Raw genomic sequence first — 12,082 nt, 5'->3', positions numbered from 1 at the left:
GGCAACACTACTTGAAACGTTTGGCGCAACTTTTACCGCCATACTATTTACAGAGATGTGGTATACTTCAGCATCAGAAGTGTATAATGTAGAAATGGCTATCAGTATTTCTTCCACAATAGGCAGGGTAAACGTGCTGGTGCCGTTTATTGGCATGCATGCTTGCATATACAAACGCGCAAAGAGACTTCCAGTTCAATATAAACGTATGTGGTCTAAGTAATGTCGTAAAAATCTTTACCCGAGGTACGAATGCTAGTTCTCCACTTGATGTGTTTATTCACTAATATCCCGAACAACTTACTTACGGCCGATGTTGTGCATACACATATTAGTGATCCCCTTAACTGCTCACCAAAAAATAATACCCTTAAAGGCCAACTGCACTCAAATTTCACCTCGATCAAATTTATTTTTAATGTGTAGTAAGTACCCCCAAATCAGCTGTGACACAAGTGGCAGCCCCGTAAAACGCCTCGTTAATCAGCCGTAAGCGTTTAAAAAAGCTCCGCCGCAGACCACGCTGCACCTGCCGGCGGATCGCGTAAACAGCCATGACGCGCCTGTGACGTTCCAGCCGACGGGGGCTTTTTCCTCTGCTCAGCCACGCAGCCGGAGAACCGGTCGAGCTCGGCTGCGCACGTGCGCGCGTAGAGCTTGCGCGCAGACCTTCTCCCAAGCTGGTGACCGTCCAGCCGCTCGCTGGACGGCTGCAACGTCACTGCGATGGCCGCGCTCTGCTCGGTTTCGGTTTCAAAATCGCCGATTTTTGCTGGCCGCTTGCGGCGTCCACGCGCGTATTTCAGCTGTTGTATTTTGCATGTTGCTTTCTTTTTAAGCAGACTATACGAAAATAGGGTTTTCAAGAGGTCGAAATTTTGAGTGCAGTTGGCCTTTAATATGTCATGCCAACAAATTATGTGCAGAATATTACCCCAGCAAATCTGGAAATTCAGAAACATTCTTTCGAAAAAAATACACATGTAGAGTCGATAGCGGTGTGAAACGCATCACGGAAAACCGTGACCTTTTCACTCACGGCAAATAATTCAGTAGCGAGATTGCAGTAGGTACTTGAGATCTCTAAGCATATAAAATACAACGCAAAAAATGATTTATTCGCGCGCGCGCACACACACACACACACACACACGCACACACACACACACACGCACGCACGCACGCACGCGCGTGCACACGCACACACACACACACGCACACGCACACGCACACGCGCACGCGCACGCGCACGCGCACGCACGCACACACACACACACGCACGCACGCTCGCGCACACACACACACACACACACACACGCACACGCACACACACACACACACGCACGCGCGCGCGCGCTAACACACGGACACACGCACACAATGGACGAATACCCAGAGCATTCGAAACAACTAAAAGGCAAAAAAACATATTTTGGAGCAGCGATATTGCGCGAAAATGCTGTAAAAGCGAAAAAAGAATTCAGCAGGCTGGCATTCAGTCTGACAGAACACTGGGCTATGATATTCGGCTTTCAAGCAAACTACCAGTAAAGCTGCGTTCAAAGGCAATCGTGGGTGTTAAACAATGTAAGTTAAACAATTTTGTAGTTGTATGGTCGAGTCAAAACACATAAACCACATATTGAGAGTTTTCTGGCATGAAAACGCGACAACGATGGCTGATTTACAACTCAAAGCGCAGGCAGCGTTGGCCAGACGAGCGTCTCTTCAGCCTTTAAGGTCCCTAAAATTGACCTTATCAGCCTTAGGCTAAGGCCGCCACCTCGCGGCGGTAATAGGAGCTAACAAAATTACACCATAGGCTCCTTTATAACGCCTAGGAGGCTATGATTACACCTCTCCGCCTGGCTCCGCGCCGAATGGGACGGCCGGAGCAACGGCGCGCCGCCGGCAGCCGATCGCGGAGGCCACGCTTTATTTCCCACAAAGTTGGAAACAGCCGCTGTGCTCGGCCACGTCAGGCCACGGCCAAGCATGCTGCGCGTCGCGCATGCGCCGTAATCCCCGCGACGACAGACAGCATTTGGGCCACCTTTTCCTCCGTTTTGTCACTGCTGTTCAATTGGTAAAACGATTGACCCGCACACCTAAGATACATATATGCTATCGCTTACAGAAGGCAAGGCGCTTTATAACGGCGGTGTGCACGTTTAAGGCCGAGTTCAGACTGTTGCCGCAACTGTCGTAATGAGTTTAAAGAATGACGTCATTTCACGTCTCAGCCAACCGAACTGCGTGATATGCCGTTTTTTTACGTCCATAGATCACGATATGGCTTTTGCGTCGGTAGTCCGAACATAGCCTAAGCGAGCACTTGTGCTTGTAAAGGCAGGCGCGCTTTACATTACGTCTACGTACCAACTCGCCCAATCGTCTGTTTTAGCTCTTTACGTGCAGCCGTTTCCGGCGGGCATTCGCAGAGCGAGCCATCAGGTATACCTCGTCTCCCCATTCGAAATTTGCGCGCCCACTGCTACGCGACATCAACCGCTCTCCCACAATTAAAATAATTTCCCTTTCACAGTCGCATAAAGTCAAGCAATACCTTATTATAAGTGTTCTAGATTCATTGGGGGCTTTAACGCACCGAAGCTTTAAGTGGGCGTAGGCTCCGGATTAATTTGGACCACCTGGGGACTTTCAACGTGCCCCAAAATCTCGACACACGGGAGTTCTTGCTTTTCGCCTTGATCAGAAAAGTAGCCACCACGGCCGGAATCGAACTCGCGTCCTGGGGCCCAGCAATATGGTGTTCTAATCCGACCTAGTGCCTTTCGTGGGACGAAAGAGGAGCTGCTCATTTGGCTTTCCTGGAAGCACCTCTTATGTTAATTCTTAAAGTCACCCGACCTGGCATGATTCCCTCAACACTATTGAGCTCGTGGGGGAGAGGGGGGGGGGTAATCTTTGGGAGGTACTGACTCGAACGACCATACACCATGTCGTTTCTCAATACCATCTCCATAACATGACATCCTGGCTCACCATCGGCCTCAACGACGAACTTTGCCTCAAGTTAGACCAGAATCAAGCAAGGGCTTCTCCACAGAATCCGGACAAATAGCCTTCCCCACGAACTAAGCTCTGACATTTTTCGCAGATCTTTCTAACTCGCAAATGCTGGCCATCTTCCTCCTCCTCATTCCATATTGTGTGAGGGCTCTGACACCCCCAAGTTGGCCTCCTCTCCCAGTCCTGTCCCACGAGGAGTGGGGGCCAGCTGGCTAACTCCAACCTGGAGGATCAGCTTCAGCTGATATCCCGAGCGCAGTTGGCTGCTCGCGCAGAGGACATCCTGAACTGAAAGAGTGAATGGTTGTTTTGTTTTTCTCGAAATAAACGTTCATTCCTCCTCCTTCCTCCGTGGAAACACTTCGTCGACGAAGTAGAAGGTCGAAACACTTCGTCGACAGAGGTCCGCTCGGCAGGGCTTCACTTTGGGACCTCTTTCTGCATAAACCCGATGTATTTTTATACTTTTAATGAAATTAACAAACTTTGATTTGGTTTGATTTGACTGTGCCCTCACGTCACCTCTATGAAACCTACCGTGGTGGCTCAGTGGCTAAGGCGTTGCGCTGCTGAGCACGAGGACGCGGGCTCGATTCCCGGCCGGGGCGGCCGCTTTTTTGATGGAGGGGAAAAGCAAAAACGCCCGTGTGTACGAGATTTTGGCGCACGTCAACGATCCCCAGGTGGTCAAAATTAATCCGGAGCCCTCCACTACAGCGCGCCTCATCGCCCGTGTCGCGTCGGCGTGTTAAACCTCATAATCAATTAACGTTACCGAGTCCAGCTTTTGTCCAGGTTCACATCATATTCCCCAGTGACACCGCCCCATCCTATGCTGCAGTCGGCAGCGATACCATCCGGCGCACATGAAATGAGGGCAAGTATAAGTCACAACTTATCACTTGACAGCCGTTTATTGCGACAAGGAAAACAATGCCGAGCGGGCATAACATCCGATTAATAAATTAGAGGTCGCACACCGATAGAAATGATCTAAATTAAACAATAAAAGGGTATGTACAGGAATCACTATGCATGGGGTATGACAGTGTGACGTTTCTGTTCCAGTAGCATGCAAACTCATTACAAAAGAAACCGGGGAAGGCAAAAAAAAAAAGAAAGAAAGCCCGAAAGCGGCATAAATTAACAGCGAAATCGGAGTAGTGATCGTTTCAGGTTTCTTATTCTTTTTGAATGAATATTCGTGCAAAGTTATAGGAACGTTAAGGGGTAACTTGAGATTGTTCTTATGCGAAAGAGTGCGCGACATAGCGGAGTGGTTGGTGCATGCGTACTATGGCGAAAAACATAAGATGTTCCTCGACGGTCATGTCGTCGAAGAAAATGTTGTCCTGGGGACAATAGCCGATGCTGTCTCGGGCGTCCCGGGTGCACGTCTTGGTGTCGTATCCGCCCACCAGCACGCACCCAGAACTGCACTCGAGGAAACCTGCGCGGAAAGTGTGCACGCACACACTCACGACCACAATCACGGATGGAGCTAGAAAATAAACACGCATCTCCACGAAGTGAATCATGACGAGTGGGCGAAGCACTACGGATCGTTCTTACCGTAAATAACCCGTGGCATTTCCCACTCGCTCATGTAAATGAGTGACAATGCGTGTGTACAGTATATGCAATTCCATTCCAATCCAATACAATTCAATTTAATTTAATCCAATCCAATCCATGTCAATAAAATCCATTTCAATCCAATCCAATGCAATGCCATGCTCCTCACGCATGCGCAACACTGTGTACACGGACGCCAAGCTCCGGGCAGAGTGAGATCCTAAGGTGCTTCGCCCCTAAAACTTTTTCGACAAATATGTACGTACACACGCGTTGACGCGCTGTCATCAATGCGCTCAGCGCTCGAACAAATTGGAGCGCATCAGTTAGTATATACATATGGTATAGTATATACCATACGTATATACGCATAGTATATACAAAAATACATAGGGCATATGAAACCGAAAACCAAGTCACCAATACGCGTCACCAAACACAAGATCAGTGGCATGTGAGACTGCCTCGAAGCCGGAGATCCGCTGCGAAACTTCGCGCCGCTGCCACTGCCGGTGCCGAGCCGCCATGTTGGAATAACGAAGTTGCTTTCAAGCTATAATAGCTACGAAGCAGACTTGAATTTCAGCCGACAAAGATCAGTCGACGTACGGTTGAAGTACAGCTTAAAGGCGCGTTAGGTCTATGAAATGGGGGAAGCCGACTTAAACGGCGGCAAGTTAAGCTCGGTTTATGTTGAGAAGAATATAGCCCGAATTCATAGATATCTATGAATTCGGGCGTTAGTGTTGCATAGTCGGCGCGCACGCAGCGCGTACCGCGGTGGACGAAGGTCGAGGCCTGTGCCGGGGACTGAGTCGTTTATTCGTCCCAACACAGAGTAAAATTTAAGCATAGTCAAAAGAAAATGGAGAGGGTGTTGAAAGAAAGAAAGAAAGGGCGGGGAAAGTCAAACAAGGAGGAGACAAAGGACGCTTTGTTGATACGTCACACGTATGGCTCAGGCGACTACAGACAGCCCGTATCGACGGTTTGCAACACTTAGTGAGAAAAAAAATCACGGGTCATCTACACTAACGTGAAACCTGAGGAGGGGCGAAACATGCAGTGTGTAAGTATTCTTGGTGCCTTGGTGTTTTTGCCAACGGAAATAAAACCGTTCGGGGGTAAACATAAACAGGTTAATTTTGCTGTAAAAGACTCGCGTATTCGAAGCGCTAAGCGTTCTAGCACGGGGCGTAAACGAGCGTCGCGGTGTTTTTAGTACCGTGACTATAAAAAACGACGGTTACGACGACTACTTGAGACGCCGACAGCCCGAGTGCCGAAGTGGCTTCGCTCGTAAAAGGCAACGACGACTTTGGCAATGCCTGCGAACCGGGGCGGAGCGCAGTGCAGTGCAGTGGTTGCAAAAGTTCGTGTTTCAATCCTTACAACTTTTTTTTCGTGTACGTCGCCCTTTTGGCACCATTTCGAATGTCGCCTCAGCGTACCTACGTTCAAATGAAAATAAAAAAGGGCCCATCTCCCCGCGAGGGGGACTCGAGTAAATGCGTCGCAAAGGGGGTGGGTGTATTGCGTTAACGTTTAGTGTTTGGGGAGTTGGTGGTAGTGAATGCGTTGTATCAGCAGCTTCTTGACGTAGTTTGAATGAGTCAAGGATATAAGGCGCATTCGTAGCCTTTCATTCTGTGTCGGTTTTGTGGCGCAGTAGGAAGAGCACCATGTACCTTGCGTTCCGCCCACAAATAGTGAATGCGTTGTATAAGCAGCTTCTTGACGTAGTTTGAATGAGTCAAGGATATAAGGCGCGTTCGTAGCCTTCCATTCTGTGTCAGCTTTGTGGCGCAGTGGGTGGAGCACCATGTACCTTGCGTTCCGCCCGCAGGGTCATGGGATCGAAACCAGGCGCCGGTAAGTATTATTTTTTTATATAGTGTAGGGGGCGAGCGATGCGGACTACTACGGACGCCTTGAACGGGTGACATCAGTTAAAGAAATGCTCTGCATTTCAAAAAAGAAAAGAAACTGGTGGGTCGATTATTTAGGCGGTGGCGGGTTACCTAGTGAAGCTATTTTGCTGTCGCACACAATCACGAAGCAAAGCACAATCGACTGACCGGGGCCCAGTACGAAGGAGTGCACGTCAGAATTGTTCACGTGACTGCCGGGGGGAGTGGCTGTGTCGCGTTCGACGCCAGACCGTATCCTCCTCTCCGCGTTTCGGCTGCTGCTAGGCTACATTCTCCCCCTCTTCATTGCTCTAAAGACAAGGTGGTGTTGCTCTAACTTAGGGAGCCTACATGCGCCGCGAAACGACGAAGGCGCGGCGTATGTAGGCTCCCTAGCTCTAACTCAGCGCTGGGCGCCGACTCCACTAGCTCTCTACTCTCTCCCACGCCTATAGACTGCAGCGCGGAAGAGGGTGGACAGAGTGTGCGGCCCATGCCTTTATTCCCTGCCCGTTCTTTTGTACCTGGACCCCCCCCCCCCTTCGGCGACGCATACGCATGCCGGGAATGCATACAGGGCCTAGAGGTTAACAGCTTCATTATAAAAAGTTAGGTACCAGTGACGAACGTGTTCGAAACATGCAAAGTCGGATGGTTGTGTTGGAGTGTCGTTCCAGAAAGTGGTTACTCTCAGTGCCAGTGGCCGCACATGGCCGTCTTCGGGCACATCCTGATGTCACAATGATGCAGCACAATGCTGCCGACGACATCACCGAAAACACTACCACAACGATATGGCCCTAGACGAAACCAGCAGGTAAAACCAAAACCTCGGGACTACCCAGACGCCATGAACCAGGAGCGGCTTTGAGAGGCGTGGAAAACGGTTCGATATTTATTCTTGCAAGGCTGCACAGTCACCCTTGGTTGGTGCCTTCAATTACGTCACAAAGGTGGCTTGGGGGAGATCTTGATTGTTTCTATCTTACCGAGGAGAGAATCAACATCTTATTAAGACGTTGCGTCAGCATCACCGTCAACCGACCGCACTTATGGCAGTTTTTATCCGCCACCAGGTCCATGCGCAGTAACCACATGACGGTAGAGCGCTCGCGCACAAGCACGCCCGCCCGGGAGAACAGCCTCTAATGCCTGCACTACACAGATACTTTCAATTGACGGTTGAATGGTCCTTTGGAAGCTCGCCCTATGTATTAACAATGGGGCACTCAATAGACAATTGGTTCGAAGGTTTTCGGAAGGACCTTGAAACGGCCGTGTAGCACAGGTATTAGACATGTTTGCACCGCAGTGAAGTTTTAATTAAGTTTTCGGCAGAAGACATTTCGGAAGAAGATGACCTTCGCACTTTCTGTTCATTATACCCACTCCCTCTGCAAACTATTGAAGTGTTCATCCGGTCGCGAGGTCTACCTAGTGCCAAACCCTGCTGAGAGGTTTGGAACTTGAATCGATGTGTAGTTAGGCGCCGGGAGGTACCCCAGTGGGAAAACCCCGTCTCGGGATCTAGTGGCACCCGAGAAGGGAAAAGCAAAACCAGGCACTCATGTCAACGAGCGTTGTGTTCTTTTAAGTTACACACGAAAAAAGATCACGCACCTCCACGAAGTGAATCATGACGAGTGGGCGAAGCACTGGGGATCGTTTTTACCGTAAATCACCCGTGGCGTTGCCCACTCGCGCATGTAAATGAGTGTCAACGCGTGTGTACAGTATATACAATTTCAATCCAATCCAATCCAATCCGATACAATACAATTTAATCCGATCCATTTGAATCCCATCCAAATCCAAACCAAAACCAATACAAATAGCCTCGCGCATGCGCAACACTGTGCACCTGGAAACCAAGCCCCGCACAAATCGACGTCCTAAGCTGCTTCGCCCCTGAAAGCACAAAGAAACTGCCCGCTGCGTGCTGTACGTGCAACGGCCCTTCGTCGTCCTCTTCGTTGCCTCGCTCATCGGAACCCCGTGACATTTCCGCGGGAGGTTCAAACACGATTTCCAACACCCCCTTTCGAGAATCCCCACCCCCCCACCGATTTTCACTTTGGTGATGACGACGGCAATGTCAATGAGAACGTCGTGTAGACCAGGGGCAGCAACTTGCGGCCAAGGATCCGCATACGGCTCTCGGGGCCACATTATGCAGCACCTGGCGCGAAGTCAGAACCCCTTTCGCGCCTTGTTACTTCCTATTTGAAGGCTTACGTATCGGTTTTGGCCTGAAATGGGCTTAGACACGAACAAAGAGAGATAACGACCAGTTTCCATTGTCGAATCACGGATTCTTTTCTCTTTGCCAGAAAAGCCCCACCCCCCGCTTGGCCGTCCGGCAGGCCCCCGTCGTGTCGGCTTCAGGCAACTCGAGCCTCCGCCTGAAGGGTTGCCCACCCGTGGTGCAGACGCTAATTTTTGCTTGGAGCCGTCCAAACATCGTATTATACCATGAGCTCTGTAATTGATTCATTGATTGATTGATTGTAGGGTTTAACGCGCCGACGCCACACAGACGATGAGGCGCGCCGTAGTGAGCGGTTCCGGATTAATTCTGACCACCTGGGGATCGTTAATGTGCGCCGAAATCTCGAGCACACGGGCGTTTTCGCTTTTCGCCTTTAACAGAAAATCGACCGCCACGGCCGGGAATCGAAGCCGCGTCCTCGGGCTCAGCAGCACAACGCGTTAGCCACTGAGCCTCCGCGGCGTGTGTCTCCCTGTAATGAGGTACCAGGAGATGTTTCAAGTAACAAGTGTAAGAAGCAATAAAAAAAGAGGACAATCACCCGTACACGGGTATGCACCCCGAAAAGCATGCAAGAGGAGAAAAAATAGACATGGCCGCCCTGCAGCGGCATACCCATTAGTTGTTTTTTCAACCTATCCCGAGACTGAAGCTGCGTAACAAAAACCACTCCAGACTCTTTTTGAAAGAAAATCCCGGGTCATCTCCACTAACGTGAAACCTGGGGAGGGGCGAAGCATGCAGTGTATAAGTGTATTCTTGGTGCCTTGGCGTTTTTGCCAACGGAGATGAAACCGTTGGGGGGTAAGGTATACAGCTCTGATGTGAAAATTTCGTGTCTTTGAAGCACGAAGCGTTCTAGCGCAAGGCGTAAACGAGTGTCCCGGTGGTCTTTTAGTATGCGTTAGGAAGTGTTCCAGCGCGAGGCGTAAACGAGTGTCCCGGTGTTTTAGTACCGTGACTACATGAGATGGCGGTTACGACGACGACATGAGACGCCAACAGCCCGAGCCCTTAAGGGGCTTCGACCATAAAAGACAAGCAATCATCACCCACTGACGGCGCCTGTGGTACCGCATCGAAACGTAGCCATATACCGCAAGATCACCGAGGCCCGCGTCGTCGTGCCAGGTGACCCGTATCCGTCACCGCAACGGACTACCGTGCCATGTGCTGGGGTGCCCGGTCCGTCCTCTAGCTGTCAATCGGGGGAGAGCGGAGTCGGGGTCGACCGTTCATGCTCTCTGCGTCCGGCTACCTCCCCCCCCCCCTCCCCCCCCTCCGTTCTTGCCCGGCTACGCCGCAGAACTCCCGCAGCTACTTCCGGTTCGAATTGACATGGGGGCTGGCCCAACATAACCAACAGGGCTGACCTCTCACTACCACCAACGATGGACTAACACTGTGAACCCGATCTGGTTTTCCCGTTTCTGCTATTTTCCCCGATCGTCACTGAACACAGACTCACGCTGGACGGTATGGCAGTGTATGACTTGCGCACGCTGCCTTTGTTGTTGTTTTATTTCATTCAGAATTTTTCGTACCGTTTTGCTGTTTCCGTTTTTCCGCCCGCACTAGTACAATGCCGCCCCGCTTAACCCATGTGTCGGGGCTTTGTTTTTATTGCTTTCGAGTGCCACGTGTAGTCGGCCAGCAAGCAAGCCACAGTAACACAATCTCAAATTCGGAGTTTACAACGAATTCCAGCAAGGTTAAACCTCCAGACTGAGAGCTGAAACACATCTCGTAGACCATCGTTATTCCTAGCGCACACATTTATGCCAAGGACACACCGGCGGGTCCGGCCTGACCCTTCGATGAGGGGCATGCACGCTTCTGTTCTCCGGATCTACTTCTACTGAAGTAGCTTTTGAGGTTCGCACACCCAAAAAAAAAATTCCCCCCGCATTTCCCCGAGGGGGAGAATGTGAAAGTGCGAATGCACGGTTGTCGGCCCGCTTGCGGCGCTTGCGCTCGGCCCCCGCAGCCCACCGCCTCGCCGTCTTCTCTTCCATCTCTTCCACCGGGTTTGTAGTATCACGTGTACACCACGCAGTTATTAAGCCGCTATAACGCCGCTGAGTCGCCAACGCACGCCGCTGACGACGTAGTTTGAATGCGTTAAAGATATAAGGCGCGTCACTAACACTGATATCACCGTCGCGTCCGTGGCCGGCGCCAGGTTTCGATCCGAGGACTTTGCGGCCGCAGCGCGACGCTCTACCGACCAAGCCACGGACGCGACGGTGATATCAGTGTTAGTGACGCGCCTTATATCTTTAACGCATTCAAACTACGTCGTCAGCGGCGTGCGTTGGCGACTCAGCGGCGTTATAGCGGCTTGATAACTGCGTGGTGTACACGTGATACTACAAACCCGATGGAAGAGATGGAAGAGAAGGCGGCGAGGCGGTGGGCTGCGGGGGCCGAGCGCAAGCGCCGCAAGCGGGCCGACAACCGTGCATTCGCACTTTCACATTCTCCCCCTCGGGGAAATGCGGGGGAATTTTTTTTTAAATATAGAGGAGCACTGCGGACGCCGCCGCCGCCGCCGGCGGTGGATGGTTTGGGGTCGCTTATAAAGTGCATTCGCACTTAAAATCGATGCTTAGGCTAGGCTTCTTCCCCCTCAAGCATTTCCTTCCAAAAGCCCGTTCTACACTGTGCGAATTTCACCAGAGAATTCGCAGATGCGGCGATGCTCTTGTGGCCAAAAATGAACCAGTTCTCGTTCCTGTGACAAATTTCCAAATGTTTGAAACAGTCGAACTTCTCCTGCGAATGCCGTTTGGATTTTGGCAGCAATGAAAATAGGAAAACAAGATTGTTTTCCCGCACGAGCGGCGCCGTATCTGCGAATTCGTTGGTGAAATTCGTATCATGTAGAACGGGCTTAATGCGTGTGATAGAAACCTTCGAGCATCGTGTTTCCCTTATTTGGCCAGTGTGCTCAACACGGAGACTCACCGGTGATCAAGTTAAGCAGCGTCGTTTTTCCGGCTCCATTGTGCCCGAGCAGCACGGTGATTTGGTTTTCGAAGATACGCATGCTGACGTCTTCGACGGCAGTCACGCCGTTGTAATCCTGCGTGCCGAAAATGTAGAAAAAATGGTTTTCTCTCGTGCTCCGTGCGAAACACAACGCCAGGCAAGGGAGAAAAATTAGGAAGGGAAAGGGTGGGGACCATAATACCAACGATGACGCATCAAGCTTTTTTTTGTTTGGAAAACTAGACGCTTAAAATGTTCAAAAACCAATATACACGACCCATTGTATGCTAACACAACGAACACA

The 12,082-nt window shown here is 50.8% G+C and overlaps 1 protein-coding gene across 1 annotated transcript in view; it reads right to left on the bottom strand.

Annotated features, from left to right (window-relative positions):
• The window catches only part of LOC144175241 (uncharacterized), a 62,752-nt gene extending 50,916 nt beyond the window's left edge, over window positions 1–11,836 (bottom strand). Inside the window, exons 1-2 of the mRNA XM_077704342.1 lie at window positions 11,755–11,836; window positions 4,329–4,483 (exon numbers count right to left, since the gene is read on the bottom strand). Of these exons, the coding sequence (XP_077560468.1) occupies window positions 4,329–4,483; window positions 11,755–11,836 (237 nt within the window). The remainder of the gene's footprint in view (window positions 1–4,328; window positions 4,484–11,754) is intronic.
• Window positions 11,837–12,082: the final 246 nt, after the last annotated feature.

The sequence above is a fragment of the Haemaphysalis longicornis genome, unplaced genomic scaffold (assembly GCF_048455015.1).
Source record: "Haemaphysalis longicornis isolate Haplotype H1 unplaced genomic scaffold, Haemaphysalis longicornis Haplotype H1 scaffold_3, whole genome shotgun sequence".
Classification (NCBI taxonomy): Eukaryota; Metazoa; Arthropoda; class Arachnida; order Ixodida; family Ixodidae; genus Haemaphysalis; species Haemaphysalis longicornis.
Note: the sequence above shows the minus strand (reverse complement) of the source record. Positions and strands in the feature narration are given on the sequence as shown.